At 60.4% G+C, this 23,804-nt stretch overlaps 1 protein-coding gene and 1 pseudogene across 1 annotated transcript; both read right to left on the minus strand.

Moving 5' to 3' along the window:
* Nucleotides 1–448: 448 nt before the first annotated feature.
* On the minus strand, nucleotides 449–17,621 carry Fam98b (family with sequence similarity 98 member B). Its single transcript, XM_048332784.1, is given in 9 exon segments — nucleotides 449–768; nucleotides 3,415–3,582; nucleotides 4,874–4,990; nucleotides 5,863–5,943; nucleotides 6,846–7,021; nucleotides 8,235–8,298; nucleotides 8,300–8,370; nucleotides 10,141–10,286; nucleotides 17,479–17,621. Coding segments are annotated over 9 exon segments (1,221 nt in total). The 5' UTR covers nucleotides 17,562–17,621; the 3' UTR covers nucleotides 449–453.
* Nucleotides 11,384–11,512, minus strand: LOC125341258 (annotated as a pseudogene).
* Nucleotides 17,622–23,804: the final 6,183 nt, after the last annotated feature.

Below are 23,804 nucleotides of genomic sequence, written 5' to 3' on the forward strand. Positions count from 1 at the left end.
TCCGCAGGCGCGGCAGGGAGACGCGGGAGAGCCCCCAGTGGTGGCCCCGGAACGCGCCGTCCCATCCCTCCAGTCCCCTCCCCACTTCACACGAGCCCGCAGGAGCACAAAAGGCCACGCACTCGGTCCCAGCTGCGTCCTTTATGTGTTAACCCTGAACAGAACACAGGCCCACAGCCCGACTCATCCATGACAATAAAATACTTTTCCATGTTCCAAGTCTGATGGTAATAAATATCTACATTTTAAAAAAATAATTTTTGTGGGATTTTTTGTTTGTCTTTTAAAAAGGCAGGGCATGCGCCAGCGTGCAGGGCAGGAGCTGCCAGCACAAGCCCCAGGCGGGAGGGCGCTGCGGGCAGGGGCGGTGTGGGCCGCCTGGGGAGGGCGTTCCAGCGCGGGGGGGGGGGGGGGGGGAGGGGGACGGGCACAGGGACGGGGGACACAGGACTCTCAGTACCTCCGATACCCGCCACCCCCGTAGGGGTCCCCGTAGCCTCTTCCCCCGTAGCCCCCTCTTCCTCCATACTCTCCCCTGCCCTGGAAGCCTCCTCTCCCCCCGCCGCCCCCTCCCCAGCCCCCTCCCCCACCCCGCCCTCCTCCCCCGCCCCCTCCCCAGCCCCCTCTCCCACCCCCACCCCCTCCCCAGCCCCCCCGGCCGCCGCCGCCGCCGCCTTCTTGTCTCTTTTGCCAAGGGGGCATCTCAGGGGGCGGTGGCTCGATCTCGTTGGGTCGTCCGCCCCGGTCAGGCACCCTCCCCATCAGCACCTGCGGGAAGAAACGATTGCTCTCAGCTTCCAACATTTTGAAAGTTAAAATCGATGCCAAGATGTCAATGGACATTGAAGCTATGGTTCCCATAAAGAAACAGAAGCCAGCTAATTACCATTAGAGTATCAGACATCACGTGAACAGAGACTGAGTACGAGGCAGAGCCCCAGCGGAACGTTATCTTACGCAATCTGGGAGGCTACCTGAAACCTAAGCACTGTTTCCTCTCCCTCAATTTAGCAAAATCTGTAACCAAGACCGTGTCCACGGCACTAAAGAACGCTTTGGCCGGGACGTTTTCCGTGCTCATGACCGGCTGTGCCCACTGTGGGGTGCAGCTGACCAGAACCCCCGTAGCGCCAACTACTCTTTCCTCCTGAGAACTGAACTTAGGCTGAGATACACTGGGTGAAATCATGGTGGTGGCCATAGTGCAGGGCAAACCCCCTGAGTCCCAAAATCCAAGATGGAAAATGCCCCCAAACCCAAAACGCCCTCAGTGGCCGGCTCCCAAGTGGGGGCTTCCACCGCCGGCCTGGGCGGCGCCGGGCGCTGGGAGCAGGGCACCGGGCACCCCGGCGTGAGGTGTGCTATTCGGACAGGAGGCCAACTGCGGGCCCCCACGTGGGCCCCACCCCAGCACACTCCCTTTCACAGGTGGGCTCATGGGAAGCCAGGCGAGATCGGAAGGACGACGGCCCTGAGCATCTCCGGCAGGGGGCACTGAGCTCGTGGGAGGAAGCCACACCCCTGAGGGTCAGAGGGCGCTCCGGACAGGCAAGGCCTCATCCTCACTGCTGCTACACTGAGTCACCACGACAGTCCCAACCACACAACAGGAAGGCAGTGCTCTACCACAGCCTGGGCAAAAAGCAAACCTCTGCCCCCAAATAACCCAAGTGCTGAGGGCCCGGGGCGCGGCTCACGGGGCAGAGGGCGTGGCTCATGGCTCTGGAGCGTGGCTCACGGGGCAGAGGGCGTGGCTCATGGCTCTGGAGCGTGGCTCACAGGGCAGAGGGCGTGGCTCATGGGGCAGAGGGCGTGGCTCACTGGGCAGAGGGGCGCGGCTCACGGGGCAGAGGGCGTGGCTCATGGCTCTGGAGCATGGCTCACGGGGCAGAGGGCGCGGCTCACGGGGTAAAGGGTCAGGGGCGCGGCTCACGGGGCAGAGGGCCCCGGCTCGCGGGGCAGAGGGTCAGGGGCGCGGCTCACGGGGTAAAGGGTCAGGGGCGCGGCTCACGGGGCAGAGGGCCCGGCTCGCGGGGCAGAGGGTCAGGGGCGCGGCTCACGGGGTAAAGGGTCAGGGGCGCGGCTCACGGGGCAGAGGGTCAGGGGCGCGGCTCACGGGGCAGAGGGTCAGGGGCGCGGCTCACGGGGCAGAGGGTCAGGGGCGCGGCTCACGGGGCAGAGGGTCAGGGGCCCGGCTCACGGGGCAGAGGGCCCGGCTCGCGGGGCAGAGGGTCAGGGGCGCGGCTCAGGGGGCAGAGGGCCTGTCTGGCAGATGTGAAGCCCTGAGTTCAACCCTCAGTCCTACAAAGCTAAACAGAGAGCGACCTCACACACACAACACCGCGAGGGATGAAGAAGGAAAGAGCGCGCAGGGCTCGGGAGGGGCGTCAGAGCCTCCCCGTGCTTCCTAGACCTCTGCTAAGCTTCTAGAAGCCGCCGGAGCCCTCCATGGGTCCTCCCGCCACACGGCTTAGACCCCGGGCTCGCGGCAGGCCAGGGTCTCAGAGCCCCGGTGACAAGGCACACAGGCTGGGCTTCTTGGCTGACCCCGCCGTTGTCTACGTGGGGCCCACAGAGGCTCCGAGGTCTGAGCTAAGATTGCCTCCACATCAGACAGTGAACGCAAATTGGAGGACAGAACCTGATCCAGCAAGGTGATATTTAGCTTCTAATCCAGTGCAAGACACCGAGTAACTCCAGGGAAGAAAGAACACACGGAGAGCGAGGCTGAGCCAGCACGAAGCGGGGCTGTCTGGCTAAGCAACAAAAACAAATCACAGGTCAAGCAAGGCACACTGAAACTGACATGTTGAACTGAAACCCCTCTGTGTAACTATTTAAGGATAATTTCTTAAAACTTAAACATGTACACTTAAAAATGAAAAAGCAACAATTACAAAAAGCAACTTAAAACAAACCAAAAATAAAAGGCCCCACCATTCCAGAGGCAAGAGATGAAGTAGACAGAGAGAGAAAGAAATGCTTCAAATGAGCTGTCTCCCTGACTTTTGACTTTTAGGGCCTCACTTTGTGTGCGGCAACATCACTGTGGCTGCTGACCACTGCCGGAGGCGTGGCCACACCCGACCAGAAGCTCGGACACCTGGGACCGCCCCCTCACAACCGCTCTGCCACCATGCCTTGCGTTCTCACAGGCCAAAATGACTTCACGGTGCAAATGAGCCAACCATTCTCTGCTGAAGCTACTGGTAAAGACAGTCCTGAACCCTGACATAACAGAGACAGGACTTAGGTTTAATTCACGAAGACAGAAGCTCACATGCCCACACACAGAGGACCTCAGCCTGGACAGACTTAAGCCTCTGCCTCATTTTTGCAGGCGCTCACCAGGCCACCAGAAAAACAGACAAAAACCTGCACCCGCGCTGAGCAGAAGGCAGGAGGGGCACCGACCTTGTTGATGGCGCAGGCCGTCTTCTCCCGGCTGCGGCCGCTGCTGGTCCGGATGATCTTGGACAGATCCTCGCGCGCCGCGAGCAGATGCGCCACCGTCACGCTTGTCTTGGGTGACAAGGCATACCGCTTAGGCTGGTAAATTCTCGCTATGCTATCTGTCTTTACCTACGAGACAAAGGAGAGGGAGAAAAAATGAACAAAGGGAACTTAAAGAGCAATAGCAGTCCTAACCTTCAGGAAGAAGAAAACACCATGTAATGCACAAGCAGAGAGATTAAAAGACAGAAAAAGAGCAAAAGCAGCCAAATATCTGCTGGCAATTTGCATGCCGAAAGAAGAAACAGGCCCAGAGAGGCGAAAGGAATAGATAACCACCACCAGGAAGTCAAGGAAGAAAAAACAAACGAACACAGAGATTCCGTTCATATTAACAAAACACAAAAACACCCAAAACAGTCACCAAGAGCAGGCACGGGCGTTTAAAGGAATGCCTGGCTGGAAGGAATGGTGAGGGCACGGGGCTCCCAGGGGGACCCGGGGAGTGTCCCCCACTGCAGCCCTGCTGGGCTGGCTGGGGGAGGGTGGGAAATGTACAGTGAATCCAGCAGGGAGCTTCGTTGGGTGACTGAGACAGCAGGGTCCTCCAGCCCGGAGGAGCGGCGTGAGGCTGGGGCTGACTGCTGCAGGAAGCTGCGGACTTAGGGGTGATCTTCAAGTGTCCCCTTTCCAGTGAGGCCCAGGATGGTGCCCCCGGTGGAGGGCCGGGGGGGGGGGGGCTCCTGGCTCGGCCAGGCTGCAGTGCAGGGGGCAGGGAGGACGCAGACTGAGCCAGGGAGAGGGGCCGCAGCTCTCCTGATCCTCAGATCTACAGAGGTGCCGAGGCCTCACCTCGCCACCTGCCTGCCATCTGAGAAAGTTCACACACACTCACACACACTCACACCAGGCACAGTAGGAATTGCCTAGCAAGCAGGAGGCCCTGAGGTTCAATTCCCCAGTAGCACAGGGAAAAAAGAACTGTAAGAAATTACGTTCAGAGCCAGGTATGGTGATAGATAGGTGCAATTTCAGCTACAAGGGAGGCGGAGACAGATCTCTAGTTCAAAGCCAGGCCTGGCAAAGTTACCAAGATCCTATCTAAAAAATAAAAAACAAAAGGGGCAGGAGGACACAGCCCACGTGGTAGAGGGCTTTCTGCCAGCAAGTGCACGGTCCTCGGTCCAGTCCCCCAAACTACCAACACATGGAGAACCTTGCAGCAGTCCACACACACCTGTGCGTGCTCCCGTGTGTGCTTTGCGCTCTCTACCCGCGGCCTCCCGGCCAGCCCCGTCCTCTAAGACATCCTGACGTACACGGATCCGTGGAGGAGTGTCAGATGCACGGGGCAGCCCGGGGCAGGGGGCGGGGAGCTCGCGGGCGGCGCGGGGCAGGGCATGGTGGCGAGTGGCCTCACCTTGGCGCGCTCTGACCACCCGAAGGACTGCACCGTCACATCCAGTCGCTTCACCAGCATCCGCCGACGGCATTCGTACTCACAGGAAAGGGCCTGGTTAATTCTCTCCAGCTTTTCCTAAAGAAGTGGGACAATTGGGCTGGGGATATGGCCTAGTGGCAAGAGTGCCTGCCTCGGATACACGAGGCCCTAGGTTCGATTCCCCAGCACCACATATACAGAAAACGGCCAGAAGCGGCGCTGTGGCTCAAGTGGCAGAGTGCTAGCCTTGAGCGGGAAGAAGCCAGGGACAGTGCTCAGGCCCTGAGTCCAAGGCCCAGGACTGGCCAAAAAAAAAAGAAGTGGACAAACCCACAAATGTTAGTCCCACTGGCTCCCTGTGCACAGAACTTGAAAATTACAGCAAGGCCTTCCGACTGACTGAAAAGGCACTGCGCTTAATATCCATTTTCTCGGCCCATGACACTGGATGATAAACTATTTACATAACAGACTACTGGATAAAATCTGCTATCCAGAAGGTATTAAACGAGTCTTATCTTCAATCATACCCATTAGCTTAAGTCTACTACTTGCTGAATAGCCTGCACTAGTGCAGAAAGAAAGTGCCAGTAAGTTCTCATCGTGCTGACCTTTCCAAGGCAGCTCTGCAGACCCACCGAGCACCTGCGCATTTAGTAATCATTTGACGGAAGCATGGGCATGGGTGCGGAGGTCCGCAGGGAGGCAGGTCACTCAGGTGAGGACCTCTGGGGAGGGCGGTGGGCCAGCGACCTTCTCACCTCCGCGTGGCCACGTGATAGTGCCCGCCCTCGCGCACCTTCCATCGCAAGGCCATCCCCACAACTACAGCTGGCCGCCCACTACTCCAGCACCGCGCCGTCTGCACCTGTCCCTGGGAAAGCCGGCCTGCCTCTGGCCTCGTTACCGTGGCTGCAGACACGTGCGGTCTATGCTCCACCTTATAAACCACTAGGAAGGGGGCTTACCGCTTGTTCTGGACTTAAGTCCATTTTCAGAAGAGGTTTCCCCACGTGATTTTTCTGCACTTTAGAAAGAACATCCTTCACCTGAAAGTAAATATAAAAAGCTGTGAAAATGTACATACTGGATTTAAAGCAATCTTTTTTTTTTTTTTTTTTTTTTGCCAGTCCTGGGCCTTGGACTCAGGGCCTGAACACTGTCCCTGGCTTCCTTTTGCTCAAGGCTAGCACTCTGCCACTTGAGCCACAGCGCCGCTTCTGGCCGTTTTCTGTATATGTGGTGCTGGGGAATCGAACCTAGGGCCTCGTGTATCCGAGGCAGGCACTCTTGCCGCTAGGCTATATCCCCAGCCCCACTAAAGCAATCTTATTCTTGTTTGAAATACTAGACAATAAACTGTTAAAGCAAAGCAGTGAAGGGAAACCTTCACGGACTAGACTCTTGGTGGTTCTACTACTCATTCTCTACACGACACACCGTCACTCAACACCCACCAACAAACCGTGTCTGCCCACTGCCGCAGGAACCACACACGGCATCTGAGGATAAAGGGTTACCTCGCTTCTGACTCTGCAAACTCCACGTCATTCGATAGGCTGCACTGCAAGTCTGGTTACAAGAGCCATCATAAAGCTGCAGAGCCATGTCTGCCATGGCAAAGCCCAAAGACACAGGGACTCACGTGCTTCTTACGATCTGACTCCTGAATATTGGCCACAGGCAAGTCCCACCCCTTGCACAGGACATCCCAGTCCAGAATACAGTTCCCGTGAAGAGGAACTGGTGCTCTGGGTATGGTGCCAGGGGCTGGCACAAGTTACGCGAACGCGGCGCTACCCCTGCATTAGACTCCCAGAAGGACAAACTTGTCGTCTTAAAACACTGTGCCCACACTGCATCTGCAGGGAAATTTTCCACGTTCACTACCACACCGACATCTTACTGTTCAGCTGAATGTCGAGGAAGAGGAGGCAGAACCACGTGCTACCTTTGACTCCACCTGGCTCAGCAGATGGGGAAGGTCGGGGCTGGACGAGGGCATGCCCAGGGCGCCGCACAGGGCCTCAACCTCCTGGTAAACCGCACTACTCCCATCCGGCTGGGAGGCCTTGGCTTTCTTGTTCTGCAGGATCTGTAAAGCCTGAAGCTCTGTACTCAAAAATACTAGAGAAATGTTAAAAAAAAAAAAAGAAAGAATATTGTCATAGGTTTGACAATTTAAAACATTTTGCTGAAATAATTTACTTAAAATGTCAACAATAACAACGGCTGCAGAAGACAGTAAATCTGAAATGAGGCGAGGGGAAGACTGCCCCAGCCACCCGGCCCTGGGAATGGCTGGTGTCTCGCACCGGAGAAGCGGAGGCCGGCTGGGGCTCGGCAGGCTCGGGCCGCGACGCAGCAGCCCGGCGCTGCTTTCCTCTACCTGCACAGGCTGGTCTAAACGTGAGTCTCAAACAGGTGAGTGAGGAAAGGAGAATTACAAGGCAAACATGAAGGCCAGGCACGGCTGGCTCTTGCCTGTAACCCTAGCTACTCAGGTGGTTAAGATCTGAGGATTGTGGTTCAAACCTAGCCCAAGTAGGAAAGTCTGTGAGACTCTTCATCTCCAATTAACCACCAGAAAACTGGAAATGGTGCTGTGGCTCTACGTGGTAGAGTGCTAGTCTGGGACAGAGCCCAGGCCCTGAGTTCAAGCCCCACGACCCACCTTCCCCCCCTCAAAAAAAAGAAAAAATTTCAAATGACCACTGTAGAACTTCTTAAAAAAGAGCATAAAATTAAAGAAACAACATTCTGAAAGAAATCAATGCCAGCAAGCAAATCAAGTATTTGCCATGACTCATGGACATATCGGCCGGATTACACAACGAAAATTGGGTACTTAGGAGCCCTGAAGCAGGAATTTTACCTTTTACAAACTCCCCCTAGTACCTAGAGCAGTTTTCATCACACAAGAGCAGGTGATCAGAAGACACTTGAGAAAACCACCATTCAACGCCTGTCACTACAAACAAGACCTAATCATCTGCTCAGCAGCCCACTTCTCAGAGAACTTGAAAGTCAGTCAGGACTTTGGAGGTCACCAACTTTATTCCACGGTCATAAATGTGAAGAGATGAATTAGGTGAAGGAAAAATTATTAAAATATGACACAATCACAGAGCCTCATCCTACATACAAGTGTAAAGGGTTCACTGGTAGAATCTAAAGGACTCTTACACAAACATTTCTAAGGCAGCTTGATATTCTCAGCTCAAAATATTAAGCCTTTATGTACACAAAATGCATAATGAAACATTAAAATAAACAGCATACATCTCAGCCTGAAGATAAGAAAACCATACATTTACAGGAGGAAGTGAAGAAAACTCACACAGAAGTTTCAAACAGTCATCCTTCTTCTTTAAGCGGTCTTTAATGTCTCCAGATACAAGCACAGGAATACGGACAGGCCATTTCTTTTAAGAAACCACTTATCTCAAGCTGGAAGCTCTCGGGGTCATCTCTCCCTTTAAAAGGGAGAAAGCGTACAACATTTAGTGACTACTGCCCATATAATCCAATGCTGTCAAGTCTAGCAATGGCTGACTGCAATGCTACATTCAACTACAGGTTTTCGTTTTCACATTTCGCTCTTATCTGTATGACCGCAAAAGCTTAGGCAAACGCAGCCGAGTACTTTCTACACGTAGAAAGTATCACCTTGTTAGAACACAAGCACCAACTTGAGATCACAAGCAATCATGAGATTGTAATTTCCTTTTTTTGGTGCTAGTCCAGGGACAGAGCTCAGGGCCTCATACCCACACCTGGGTGGCTCAGAACTCTGCTCCTCCAGGTCTCAGCCTCCTGAGTTACCAGGATCTCAGGAGTGAGCCACAGGCACTTGAAGTACTTTATTCAATATCAGCAACTGAAATATTACAAGTATTATTAGGCTTCAGCTATTAATTAGCTTCAGAGTAAATGATCCATTTCTACTGCATTTCTATGTATTCAGACAATAAGTGCAATCATCTAATTAGGCCTCAATGCTTAATTCATAATGTAGTTATATTAGACACTTCTGTCATGTTTGAACTCCTATACTGTACTTCAAGCGAATTCTGTTATAACCAGCAAGGAAAAAGAAATCTAAATGAACAGCTTTGGAAAGGAAGGCTATTTTGTTCCCGAGCAAGCACTAAACAGTTTAGTTTTCATTTTATTATGCTATCTAAAATTCTATCAAAGATCCACTTGCTTCCCAGTTGGTAGGTAATGAATCAACAAAGTGTTAAGAGCTAACAAGAAATTTTATAAAAGTATTATTTTGGGTTTTGTGTGTGTGTGTGAGAGAGAGAGAGAGAGAGAGGAGAGAGAGAGAGAGAAAGAGAGAGAAAGAGAGAGAGAGAGAGAAGAGAGAGAGAGAGAGAGAGAGAGAGAGAGAGAGAGAATATACATGTCCTGAATTAAAGGCTTGGGAATATAGTCTAAATTAAGGATCATAGGTATGTTTAAAAAAAAATCTAAATGAGTCACCTTCAGGACTGGAGATTCAGCTCAGGCTAGAGCAAGTACCTAAAGTACCTAGCATGCCAGCAGGTGCAAGCCCTGAGTCTGATCTCCAGCATGGAGGTGCAGGGGGAGCTAGCAACGAAACATTAAACATAAAAAAAACCAATTCACTCTTTTTCAAAGAATAAAACTACGATTAAGATAGCAGATAAAGGGGCTGGGGATATAGCCTAGTGGCAAGAGTGCCTGCCTCGGATACACGAGGCCCTAGGTTCGATTCCCCAGCACCACATATACAGAAAACAGCCAGAAGCGGCGATGTGGCTCAAGTGGCAGAGTGCTAGCCTTGAGCGGGAAGAAGCCAGGGACAGTGCTCAGGCCCTGAGCCCAAGGCCCAGGACTGGCCAAAAAAAAAAAAAAAAAAAAAAAAAGATAGCAGATAAACCTGATCTAGGGAGGGAAAGAAAAACATGGTGTAAGATATCACAGGATATGTACACACTGTAACTGTACCCCTTTTGCACAACACCTTGTCAAAAAATTTTAATTAATAAATTTTTTTAAAAGATAGCAGATAAAATTGCAATTGCTCAGAATTTTATGGCAAATCTAGGGATCCATGCTGGCTTCGTGTAAAATGGAAGGAAGTATTCAATATCCCAGAGTGAAGCTCTTCATCTCAGAGCTTTCCTTCTGTGCAGTAGTCATATTGTTGATAAAGCTACAAATTAAGAACTATCAGCTAACCTCTGAACATTAGGAAGATAAAACAGTGACAGTACCAGCGGATGTGATGCTTTCTTCCAAGTTGCACAAGGATTTGATCTGAGAGCCTAGCCACACACAGAGCTCTGAGAACTCAGGGGAGGACAGGCCCCCCTCGGCTGCCTGGCGGAGGGCTTGTTCTTCCAGCAGCGGTCCCTTGTACCTAGAAAGGAAATGAAAGGTTCTATAGAGAAGTTTCTAGATATTTCTGTAAGCAGACGTTTCTCCAAAAAGGCTACAACTGTGCCATGCCCACAGCCCTTTACAGTTTGCTAAACTACATCAAGAATCCATATTGTACATTTGTATAAAAAATAAATAAGTGACCATGAAAAAAAAAAGAATCCATATTGTGACTTCAACTTTAATTTAGAGAAAGAAATAGCTATTTTATTTTAAAATGAAAATTCTAATGCCATCTGCACAATCCGATTACAGAAAAACACAGATGTAAATTACCCAGCTTTGGAATTAGAAATCCAGCACAATCACTAATAACAAAATTACTGAACATGGCTAATGTTTGGATCGATTAAACAGCTCATCCCTATGGGTCAAACTTCTCGACTGTGATCAATGTCTGTGGATCAAATTCAGATTAAGTAGCTGTACAAAGGAGCTGTCATTTAGCAAAGCGGTTTATGACTGCAGTACACCTTGGTCAGTGTGGCCCCGCCCCCTCTCCCCCTCCCCCCCTCTTCCCCCCCCTCTTCCCCCCCCCTCTCATGTCGTAGGGTATGCACTGGGCTCTTGACTGCATCTCCCTTCTTCTCCTCTTCATGTCTACCCTTCTCCTCTTGGTCCCACCCCACCCCCCTTCGAGTGCCCGCTCCTTGGTGTTTCATTCTGCTGATGCTAAGGAACTGCACTATTTGTGATCTCCCTCTTGTGCTTCCGTAACCTACATCGGCACACACTTGCACACCACTGCTTCATTGGTGAGCATGGCTCTAGCAGAGCAGGTGTGTGTGATACAGCACAGAGGACCACAATTCAGCATGTCTGCCTCGATAGCCATCAGGGGCCCAGGCACTGCTCAGCTACCCTGTCTTCAATCTCATGCACATGAAGGTGTGCAACCCCACTTCTCCAATGACCAGGAAACTTGGACTTGGCCCAGCGTAAGGCCTGGGTCACAAGTTTGCTCTGCAGCTTGGCTGGTGTGGAGGGACACGGGAACCTCGGCCCTGGAGCCCTGGGGCTGCCCAAGGCCCACATACCTGGGGCAGTATGAGATCAGAGGCACGGAAACACACCGAAAACTGTCTCCAAGGTCCCTTAGGGCCACCATACCAGCAGCAGGCTGCGAACACGACCAGAGGCTGCTGCCTGCCGCCAGCCCGCACCACGTCCCCAGGAGCACAGGACCCGAGGCTTCGCTGGCGGCAGACAACATTTTCATCTCAACTCTCTCAACAGGACAGGTATTTAGTGCAAGATACACTACGATTGTGGGGCCCAGCTATCAAAGATACTAGCAACCAGCAGGGTGTGGGTGGCTCACACCTGTAATCCTAGCCACTCAGAAGGCTGAGATCTGAGAATTGAGGTTCAAAACCAGTCAGAGCAGGAAAGTCCAATTAACCACCAAAAGCTGGAAGCAGAAATGTGGCTCAAGTGGTAGAATACTAGCTCTGAACAAGAAAGCTCAAGGACGGTGCCCAGGCCCTGAGTTCAAGCCCCAGGAATGATGCATATATAAAATAGACAGGTATAATATGTATGTATAATTATATATATATTTAATTTTGCCTCGTAATTATGTAAAACATTTATATGGCTTTATAGTCTAATTTACAGAACAAGCTTCATTCACATACAGTTAGTTTGTGGTCTTAAATTTATCTTCCTGTAGTCTGTCTCTGCCCTATAGGTAACCATACTTGGATACTTGGAGCTATTTTTCCACAATTATATTTAACATAAATAACCACATATACGGCTGGGAATATGATTTAGCAGCAGAGAGCTTGCCTTGCATGCATGAAGCCCTGGGTTCGATTCCTCAGCACCACATAAACAGAAAAAGCCAGAGGTGGTACTGTGGCTCAAGTGGTAGAGTGTTAGCCTTGAGAAATCAGGACAGTGCTCAGGCCCTGAGTCCAAGCCCCAGGAGTAGCAAAAAACAAACAAACAAAACCCCACATATATTTCTCTTCACTATGATAAATGCTCTAATATATATTATTTCCTGCTGAAACATATACAAGATTATACATCTGCACATCTGCATATACTAGAGATCAGTATTTAGAGATATGATGATTCATTTTTTACAGTGGTGTCATATTCAAATACCTAAGCAGTGTTTTGCTCGTTGGCAAAATTTTTTAGGGGACAGATTGGATGAATGGATGGATAGGTTTGATACTTCTCTTCCGTACAATGGCACATGTTTAAAGGCCATTTGCATTTATTTTTCTCTGAATCTTCTAAGTTATCTCATGAAGAGTATTCACAAATTCCCAGTAGCAGGAAAATAAATTCACAATTCATTAAAAGAAAAATCACCCAAAGTTGGTATGATCCTACACCTGTAGAATGGAAGCTACGTGACTAAGTGATGGCCTCAAGATGTAAACCCACAACCCCAATGGTCCGCAGAACTCCTCCGACTCCAGATACTCGGTGCTTAAACCTGGGTCAGTACCGCTGTTGAGACTGAGCAGCAAGCCTGTCCAAATGACCCGAGCACAGAAGGGTCCCGGCTGGACCTCAGCCCAGGCAGTCTCCCTTCCTCCAGGCCTTTGCTGCGCCCCTCACGGGACTGAATCGCAAACAACTCATTTCCCCCATCTGCTGTCATGTCTGCAACAAAGCAATCAGCACCAATTCTTAATCTTAACAGTGACCAACATAAGCTAAGTGTTCACTGCCGGCTAGGTCAGTGCTTAAGTGCTGTATGTACCAAATGCAAAACTACCCTAGCCAGTAAATACGAATGTTAGCTTGCTTTGTAGATGAAGAAACCAAAGAATAGAGAGAAATAACTGGCCCCGGATTGCCACGATCTTGGTCAACAATTGGCTAGGAGCTGACCGGTCCAACATGATGATCCTAACCTCACTGGGCTATCACCACGAACAGCTGTACAAACAGACGTACTGACAAATATTCCGCTAGTAATCATTTACCACAGCATGAGGCGGTACATCTGACCCACGCAGGGCGCCTGAAGTATGCACGAGCGCACGAATCTCCTGAGGGCTTGTTAAAATGCGTGCCAACTCTCCATCCCCAGTCCCCACAGCGTCCCGGACTGCTGGCCCAGACCCTCGCACAGAGCAGCACCGCAGGGCACCGCGCCCCCTCACTTCCCATCCTCCCTCCGCCATCTCCCCGAGAAGCAGCTAGCACTCAGAGTCCACCTGTGCTTCCTGTAACAAGCGTTCAGGGCCCATCGCCTTCATTTCATGCCTGCTTTGATTTCCAATGAAGTGACGCAGGAACTGAGAATAGTGCGGCTCCGGCTCACATTATACTTTCTAACTGAATTAGGAAGTGCTCCCCCCGCCTGTTACTGGAAGCACAGCGGCTGTTGCATGACTTGACTTCTTTAGTCCAGCAGGTAGCAGGCAAGCTTCCTCACACACACGGGCTGATCTGCGCTCTATGTTCAGCAGGCAGCGTTTACCCAGCACAGCCCTTCCCCCACCCCCGATTACCCAGCCCACTGCTCCTGGGAGCTCCTTGCCCTCACCCGCCCTGTCCACCCACCAACCACTCTCCTGTGGAGCCCAGCTCTGCTCAGGAAGGCTGCCCGCCGCCGCCTCCAGCTTTGGCTGTTCTGCCGTACACTGCTCAAGGCCCACGGGCCAGGCCTTCGCCTGCCTTCTGGCTCAGCGTCAAGCCATCGCTCCAGCAGGACCTCCCCAGTATGTCCTGCCCGCATCCTGTCAGATTCGGGACTTCAGCTACGGACCTCTTCAGTACTCCCAGCATTCCCTTCAATCAGTGCACCTGTCGCTTGTTTTCTCAAAGTCCGGATGGGTTACCTGTCTAACACCCAAGCTCTCCTCAGCCAGCACCTGCTGCACCCGGCCATCCAAAACCACTCCATTTCCCAAGCCACTCCCCATCGTCCACAACCTACCAGTGCCCTGCTTGGTTCTCTGGCCACTCAGCGCCGACTACCCTGACTGCACAGGGCATCCCTCCCACCCATCCCTCCGCATTCGGTTTACTAGCTCCCGTCCCGTCAACTTCTTCCCATCAGCACACACTCCGTATGTCTGGCTGCTGTGAGATGTAAAGAATAAGACTTAAGACACGGGCTCCATTCTCCACCCGGCCGCCCCTTGCACAGGGCCTTCCTTCCTACCCTTCAGCCTGCACAGTTTTTTCTCACCAGAAGGAAACCTGGTCCTCCTTCCTCCCCAGCCCCACGGTTAACTTCAGTTAACTCAATGTCTTACGAATCCCTACCCTTCCCTGCTCTAGCCTCACCCCTTCTTTTTCCCTAGAAGCACTGCGCACCACAGGGCAGGGGCCATGTCTAATCATCACTACCTCCTTGGACCCTGTCTGATACAAACACCGGTGCTGAGCAAATGTTTGAAATAAACCTCCTTCCAAAACAATGGCTCTTGAGTTGTTTTTAAAATATTCCTGCCTACAGTACCCGTGTGAAGATGCTGATCCAGTGTATGACGCACACCTGTGCAGAAGCGCCTCCGCCGGTAACCTCCATGGGGGTGACGACAGGCAGATCTACTTACTGGTGGAGCGCTACAGTCCACAGGATGCGACTCTGGCGCGGGCAGCCACGCAGTCGGCCTTGCACAGGCGCTGAGTGCTCCCGTCCATCCACTGCTGCCCCAACGCTTTCCGGGCTTTTCCCTTAGTCCCTCCCTCCATCTCAACCTCACACAACAAACTGAAACACCATCATGCCAACCAGAACGCCGTGAGCACAAGAAACAGTAGTCACTACCTACATGTACATCCGGAAGAAACAAACCCATAACGTTCTTCACAAACATATACAGACTGTGAATAACTTCTTCCCTATTCCATTATCAAGGGAAAAAGCAAAACTTCAAAATCATATCCCTTATGCCAGGGAAAACCAACTTTAAATTCCATAAACTGCTTTACCTTTCATACTGAATCGTGTGAACCTAACTTTCCTTTTCAAAAGTCGAGATAACTACAACTTCCATTTTCTAAAATATTACTGTAATACGGACAGTAAGTGTAAGATCTTTTTTTTTCCCACATAAACTAGGTGGGCACTGTACCATTTGAGCCTCACTTGCACTGAGGTAAAAATGCTCCTTACTCCCTGGCTCTTTCCTTGCTTAGCAAGCATTTATTCTGGACCTATTCAGTCTGCAAGGGTCTGTACCCTGCACCGCTGACAATAAGAAAGAAGAGGACAGGAGCAACTGTAGTTCCGGGGGGGCAGGGGGAGGAAGCATGAGAGCTTCAAACTCGGCACCGGCACTGCAAAGGCACCTGTACCCCGGGAAGGAAACACTAGCACCTCGAAGGATCAACGGCGGTGCAGAGGGTTCCACGCTCTTGGGCTTTAAAGAACAGACCACTCGCAGCTACCAGGCCGCGTGCTTGCTTTGTGTGTCGTCCCCTCGCAACTCCCTTCGTTACCGCTTCGACTGGCCACCGTTTATTCGGAAGCCGGGGGTCCGCGGGGCCGGGCGGGGGAGGCAGGCAGGTGTCCACCCCGGCGGTGCCGACAGCCCCGAGCCCGGAGTTCCCGCGGCACCCCGAGTCCAGTCGCCAGCAGCACGGGGCAGCGGCCTCTCTCTCCGGGGCCCTGCAAGCCCGCGTCGCCCGGTGAGCGCGCCCCGAAGGCCCGGCCGAAGGCCACCACGCACGGCCTCGCAGCCGACCAACGCCGCGCCGCCCGCCCGCCCCGAGCCCCGGGGCCTCCGGCCGCACCCCGCGGGGCCCTCGGAGCGACCCCGGCGCGCGGACGGGGGCGGCCAGGCCGAGTCTGGGATGTCTGGCCGCGCGCGGCCCCGCGGCCCCGCGGCCCCCCGGCCCGGCCCGCTCCTCCCCGGCTCCCCGGCCCGGCCCGCTCCTCCCCGGCTCCCCGGCCCGGCCCGCTCCTCCCCGGCCCGGCCCGCTCCTCCCCGGCTCCCCGGCCCGCTCCTCCCCGGCTCCCCGGCCCGGCCCGCTCCTCCCCGGCTCCCCGGCCCGCTCCTCCCCGCTCCTCCCCGGCCGGGCCGCTCCTCCCCGGCCCCGCCGCCCCGCTCCTCCCCGGCTCCCGGCCCGGCCCGCTCCTCCCCGGCTCCCCGGCCCGCTCCTCCCCGCTCCTCCCCGGCCCGGCCCGCTCCTCCCCGGCCCGGCCCGCTCCTCCCCGGCTCCCGGCCCGGCCCGCTCCTCCCGGCTCCCCGGCCGGCCCGCTCCTCCCCGGCTCCCCGGCCCGGCCCGCTCCTCCCCCGGCTCCCCGGCCCGGCCCGCTCCTCCCCGGCTCCCCGGCCCGGCCCGCTCCTCCCCGGCTCCCGGCCCGCTCCTCCCCGCTCCCCGGCCCGGCCCGCTCCTCCCCGGCTCCCCGGCCCGCTCCTCCCCGGCTCCCCGGCCCGGCCCGCTCCTCCCCGGCTCCCCGGCCCGGCCCGCTCCTCCCCGGCCCGGCCCGCTCCTCCCCGGCTCCCCGGCCCGCTCCTCCCCGGCTCCCCGGCCCGGCCCGCTCCTCCCCGGCTCCCCGGCCCGGCCCGCTCCTCCCCGGCTCCCCGGCCCCGCTCCTCCCCGCTCCTCCCCGGCCCGGCCCGCTCCTCCCCGGCTCCCCGGCCCGGCCCGCTCCTCCCCGGCTCCCCGGCCCGGCCCGCTCCTCCCCGGCCCGGCCCGCTCCTCCCCGGCTCCCCGGCCCGCTCCTCCCCGGCTCCCCGGCCCGGCCCGCTCCTCCCCGGCTCCCCGGCCCGCTCCTCCCCGCTCCTCCCCGGCCGGGCCCGCTCCTCCCCGGCCCCGCCGCCCCGCTCCTCCCCGGCCGGGCCCGCTCCTCCCCGGCTCCCCGGCCCGCTCCTCCCCGCTCCTCCCCGGCCGGGCCCGCTCCTCCCCGGCCCCGCCGCCCCGCTCCTCCCCGGCCGGGCCCGCTCCTCCCCGGCCCCCCGGCCCGGCCCGCTCCTCCCCGGCTCCCCGGCCCGGCCCGCTCCTCCCCGGCCCGCTTCTCCCCGCTCCTCCCCGGCCCCGCCGCCCCGCGGCTCCCCGGCCCGGCCCCGCTCCTCCCCGGCCCGCTTCTCCCCGCTCCTCCCCGGCCCCGCCGCCCCCGCGGCTCCCCGGCCCGGCCCGCTCCTCCCCGGCCCGCTTCTCCCCGCTCCTCCCCGGCCCCGCCGCCCCGCGGCTCCCCGGCCCGGCGCGGGCGGGCGGGCGGAGGGAGGGGCCGCGGCGCTCACCCCAGGGCCTCCAGCGTGTCCAGCACGTCCCCCTCCATGCCCGCCTCCGCCTCGGGACCCGGCTCCGGCTCCGGGCCTCTCATGCTGCGCGGCCCGGGAGGTTCGTCGCCACAAAGAGCCCGCCGGAAACCAGCGACACCACCGCGCCGAGGTTCCGGGGCGGGGCGGGGTCGCCCTGACTCCTCCCCTCGGCCGCTTCTTTGTGGGGATGCGCTCCACCGCTGGAAGCACCGGGCACTTCCGGTCTCCCGGTGGTGGGCTGGAGCCGCGCGTCGCGGGACTTCCGGCCCGGCTGACCCCGGCCGCGACCCCCAGGCCTCCGCCTCCGAGTGGCGGGCTGGCGGGCGCGGGGCGGGGCCTGGCGGGGCGGGGCCTGGCGAGGCGACGCAGGACGGGGCGGGGCGTGGCGACGCGGGGCGGGGCGACGCAGGACGGGGGCGGGGCGACGCAGGACGGGGCGGGGCGACGCGGGGCGGGGCGGCGCGGGGCGGGGCGGCGCGGGCTCCTGGCCGTCCCGCCTCGGCGCCGCGGCCCGTGCGGCTCGCTCGCGGTTCCGCGTCCGCTCCCGGGTGCGTGGCGGAGCCGGCGCGGCGGCCGCTCGCCCGCCCGGGCCGCGAGGGCCTCGGTCCGCCGCCGCCGCCGTCCCCGCCCCCTCGAGCGGGGCCTCGCGTGTCCCGAGCGCGCCTTCTGGCCGCGTCGGGGAAGACGTGGCAGCGCGTGGCCCGCGTCACTCCGGTCGCCCTCCGGGGGCCGGGGCTCCGCGCCCGGCTCCGTCCCCGGTGGCGTGGGCCAGGCCGCAGCGGGGAGGGCGCTGGAGCGGGGGGGGGGCGCTGCGGGAGCGGGAGCAGAGGCCGAGTCCTTGGAGTGAGATGCCAGGGGAAACTGAGGCCACGCTTCTCAGCCCTTGGAGGCCCCCGAGCCGGGCTCTCCCGCTGACGAGGGCCCGAGGCCGCCCGGCCCCGCAGCCCCCGGACAGCGGGGTCACCCCCTCGGCCGCAGGCAGCCCGCGCCGCGAAGACGAGCCCCACCCCCCACCCGCGAAGGCGGCCCTGAAAGTCTCCAGGCAGGAGCAAGGAGTTGAGGGTCTTGTTTGGATCCCTCCTTTTAAATCCCGTCGAAAATGTTCTCAGGGACGCAAGGAATCCAACATGGGTGCGTCCTTAGGGAGTGGAGACGTTGGAGCGGAGTGAGGAGCGCCGCCGTAAATGCCGGGCAGAGTTGAAATCCACCCCAGCCCGTCACCACCCGCAAAGGCCCCGCGCACGGGTCAGCAAGCCACTGCCCACGGGCTGGGGGCAGGGAGGCGTTCGGGGCCGGGGGGAGGCAGGGGAGCTGTGTGACTCGTTGTTGGGAGAATGAGACTGGAGTCTGCCGAGAATGGGATCTTAGCGTGGTACACGTGGGGCCTCCCTTTCAGAAAACTCAAAACACAAACCGGGCCATCCTAGGCTGTGATTCACCTACGCACGGCTCTCACCGAGGCGGGTGACAGGTGCAGTCTGCCACGCCCAGCTTGTTGGTTGAAATGGGGTCCTGCAAGCTTCTGGAACGCCGGCCTTGAGCGTCCCCACTTCCCACAGTAGCTGGGATTACAGGCGAGAGCCCATAGGCCCTGCCCGGTTTCAAAAAACCACAATGAGATCACTTGTGGCTCGCTACTGAGCCCAGTGCCAGAACGCGGAAGAACGCTACAATGATCATGCCCGAGAAGCTGGCCTGGGAGGTGAAGCTGCCTGCTCTGTGGGGTACCTTCGAGCAAAGGCTCGTGGCCCGCCCTTCACGTGTGCCTCAGAATGCACGCGCCTGGGGCTAAACACCAGCAGGCGGGGTCCCTTCCTGCGGCGGTGCTGTCCCTGGTTGCCATCTGGACCTTTTCCCTCCTTTCAGCAGAACCAGATGCCTTCAGGAAGCACCTGGGCAGGAAGGACGGGAGGACGAAATTTTGTCCTGGAGGCTGGAGAGGCACCGGGAAAGGGGGCCAACCGTGCTCTAGGAACTCTCTCTGTTCTGAGCACCAGGAGGGGAGCCGGGAGGCAGCACCTGCTTCTGTTTTCTTCCAGCGTACACCTGGTAGATCAGGGCCGGCCACGGCAGCAGCCGCGGTACACACTCCACATGGTGGAGTCAAGTGTAGCACATGCAGTGTGTGTGTGTTCACCAACATGGATCTGAACGGTGCTCGTTTTATGAAACTACCGCCCAGCAGGGTGCTAGCGGCACACGCCTGTAATCCTAGCTACACCGAAGGCTGCGATCTGAGGACTGTAGTTCCGAGTCAGCCCAGCAGGAAAGTCTGTGGGACTCTGATCCGCAATTAACCACCCTCAAAACCAGAAGTGGGTCTATGGCTCAACGTAGTAGAGCACTAGCCTGGCGCACAAAAGCTCGGGGACAGCGCCCAGTCCCTGAGTTCAAGCACAACCAACCACAACTAAAGTAAAGTACTGCTAGGGGAAAAGAAGAAGACATTTGACCAGGCACGGCGCTGTGCACCTGCAATCCCAACTCCTCCGGAGGCAGAGGTGGGAGGACTGCAGCTGGAGGCCCTCGGGGCATGCAGATGAGAGTCTATCTGAAAAGACGAGGCAGGACGGGTTGGGGGCCCCCTAGGAAGCGTGAGGTCTTGAGAAAAATCTGGAAACCCCTGGTGCTGAGCGCTGAGGCCCCAGCTCGGGGGCGGCGGGCGGGGGCGGCGCCGGCGCCCTCTGGTGGCGGCCGGGCAGCGCTGCCGCTGGGCTGGCGGACCTCGCCCGGACCTCGCCCGGACCTCGCCCGGACCTCGCCGGCGTCCGGGCGGGCAGGCGGGAGCAGGGCCGCTGTGATGCGGGGGGCTGACGGACCAGCTGGGCCCCCCCCCGGCAGGGCCCCCGGGCTCCCCGCCGCGCCCGCGCCCGCGGCGTGGGGGGAGGGCGGGTGGACGGGGATGGACGTGAGCGCCTGGGAGCCGAGGTCGGAAGCAGACCCGACACGGGAGCCGGCGCCGGGGCGGCTCGAGGGCGGCCTGGCCGGGGAGCCGGGTGGACCCCGCTCTGCAGCCAGCCCCCGGGGAGCGGGGCGGGGGGCGTCCTTCACCCCGAGGCTGGCCCTGCCCGACGCCCCTTCCTCCAGAGGGCCGCCCCGGCCGCAGATGCCGCCAGGGCTGGCCTGCTCCGGAATGGAGGAAGGGCGGGAGGGGGGGACAGCGAGGGGACCCCCATCTGCTAGTATCATGTCCGCACCGCGGTGGGGGTTGGGGGGCGGCCTCCCCTCCCTCTCCCCCTCCCTCTCCCCCGCACCCCGCAGTCCCGCCAAATTCATTCTACTCCAACCCTAGGCGAAAGCCCCACGTCCCCGGCGCCCTGCAGGGCAGCGGGCGGGCGAGGGGCGAGCGCGGCGGGGGAGGCGCAGCCCCCCGCGGGTCTCACCGGGGAACCCGGCCTCCGGGCAGCCGCGGAGGAAGGCGGCCGCCCGACCCCATGGGGGCTGCTGCGCGGGAGGAGACGGGGACGGCGCGGGGGGGGGGGGCTCGCGGGGGGTCGGGGGGGACCCGGGCAGGGCGGGGGCCGTGGGGGACCCGGGCAGGGCCGGGGGGGCTCGCGGGGGCCGTGGGGGACCCGGGCAGGGCGGGGGCCGTGGGGGACCCGGGCAGGGCGGGGGCTCGCGGGGGACCCGGGCAGGGCGGGGGCTCGCGGGGGGTCGGGGGGGACCCGGGCAGGGCCGGGGGGGGGCTCGCGGGGGCCGTGGGGGACCCGGGCAGGGCCGGGGGGGGCTCGCGGGGGCCGTGGGGGACCCGGGCAGGGCCGGGGGGGCTCGCGGGGGGCCGTGGGGGACCCGGGCAGGGCCGGGGGGGCTCGCGGGGGCCGTGGGGGACCCGGGCAGGGCGGGGGCCGTGGGGGACCCGGGCAGGGCGGGGGCTCGCGGGGGACCCGGGCAGGGCGGGGGCTCGCGGGGGGTCGGGGGGGACCCGGGCAGGGCCGGGGGGGGCTCGCGGGGGCCGTGGGGGACCCGGGCAGGGCCGGGGGGGGCTCGCGGGGGCCGTGGGGGACCCGGGCAGGGCCGGGGGGGCTCGCGGGGGGCCGTGGGGGACCCGGGCAGGGCCGGGGGGGCTCGCGGGGGCCGTGGGGGACCCGGGCAGGGCCGGGGGGGCTCGCGGGGGGGCGGCGCCCAGGCCCAGGAGGAGGAGGACGCGGCGGAAGGGCGGCGGCGGCGGCGGCTCGCTGGGCCCGGGGCCCGGCGCCCCCGTGCGCGGCGGCTCGGGGCTTGAACTCGCGACGTGCCCGCGCGGGGGGCGGACAGGCCTGAGCCAGGCCCGGCTCCTCCCGGAGTCCTCGGCCCCAGCTGGCCTCGCTAGGATCCCCACGCGCCCCGCCTCTCTGCCTCACTCCGGCGACGTTAACGGCACCGCTCCGCGGAAAAGGGCGGGAAGGGGCCGCGAAGGGGCCGCGCTGGCGTTTGCCGCCCCCCCCGCCCCGTGAGTCTCCTTCAGCCGCCCCAAGTCCCGTGGCCATCCCAGGCTTGAGGGTGCGGCCTGGGCGCCGCCCGGGACCCCCCCACGCCGCCCGGGATCCCCCCCCACGCCGCCCGGGATCCCCCCCACGCCGCCCGGGACCCCCCCACGCCGCCCGGGACCCCCCCCACGCCGGCCGGGATCCCCCCCCCACGCCGCCCGGGATCCCCCCACGCCACCCGGGACCCCCCCCCCACGCCGCCCGGGATCCCCCCCCACGCCGCCCGGGATCCCCCCCCCACGCCACCCGGGACCCCCCCACGCCACCCGGGACCCCCCCCCACGCCACCCGGGACCCCCCCCCACGCCGCCCGGGATCCTCCCCACGCCGCCCGGGATCCTCCCCACGCCGCCCGGGATCCTCCCCACGCCGCCCGGGATCCTCCCCACGCCGCCCGGGATCCTCCCCCCCCACGCCGGCCGGGACCCCCCCACGCCGCCCGGGACCCCCCCCACGCCGGCCGGGATCCCCCCCCACGCCGCCCGGGATCCTCCCCCCACGCCGCCCGGGACCCCCCCCCACGCCGCCCGGGATCCCCCCCCCACGCCGCCCGGGATCCCCCCCCACGCCGCCCGGGATCCTCCCCCCACGCCGCCCGGGACCCCCCCCCCACGCCGGCCGGGATCCCCCCCACGCCGCCCGGGATCCCCCCCCACGCCGCCCGGGATCCCCCCCCCACGCCGCCCGGGATCCCCCCCCCACGCCGCCCGGGACCCCCCCCCCACGCCGCCCGGGATCCCCCCCCACGCCGCCCGGGATCCCCCCCCCACGCCGCCCGGGACCCCCCCCCACGCCGGCCGGGATCCCCCCCACGCCGCCCGGGATCCCCCCCCACGCCGGCCGGGATCCCCCCACGCCGCCCGGGATCCTCCCCACGCCGCCCGGGACCCCCCCCCACGCCGGCCGGGATCCCCTCCCCACGCCGCCCGGGACCCCCCCCACGCCGGGATCCCCCGGGGCGCACCGGGCCACGCCTCCCCGGTCACGGAGCAGCGTGAGGCGACCTCACACCTCAGTCACTGCTCTACCCCGGTGCTGTTGCTTTTCATAGTTGATTTGTAATACACACGCATGCACGCGGGCACACGCATACACGTGGGCACGCGCATACACGTGGGCACACGCACACGCGGGCACACACATACACGTGGGCACACGCACACGCGGGCACATGCATACACGTGGGAGCACGCATGCACGCGGGCACACGCATACACACGGGCGCACGCATACATGGGCACCCGTATACACGCAGACACACGGGCACACGCGGGCGCACATATACACGGGCACACGCATACGGGAGCACGCACACGCGGGCGCACGTATACACCGGTACACGCATAAACACGCACACGCGGGCGCACGTATACACCGGTACACGCATAAACACGCACACGCGGGCGCACGTATACACACCGGTACACGCATAAACACGCACACGCGGGCGCACGTATACACACCGGCACACGCATACACAGGCACACGCGGGCACACACACGCGGGCGTACGCATACACACGGGCACACGGACGCACGCACACGCGGGCACGCGCATACACACGGACACGCGGGCACACGCGCATGCACACACATACACACGGGCACACGCACACGCGGACGCCCGCAGCAGCCGTGGGAGCGGCGCCCACCCCGGGTCTCCGCGGGCCGCGAATCCCGGCTCCGCCGGACAAACCCGCACTTGCTACTAAGTCACCCCCGCGCCGGAGCGGTCTGGACGCCCGCGCCGGTGACGTCACCACGCAGGTCCCCGCCGCGAGGGCGGCCCCCACCCCCCACCCCCCCACCCCGCAAAGAGGAAGCGCAGGCAGGCCGTGCT

Source organism: Perognathus longimembris, chromosome 23 (genome assembly GCF_023159225.1).
Source record: "Perognathus longimembris pacificus isolate PPM17 chromosome 23, ASM2315922v1, whole genome shotgun sequence".
NCBI lineage: Eukaryota > Metazoa > Chordata > Mammalia > Rodentia > Heteromyidae > Perognathus > Perognathus longimembris.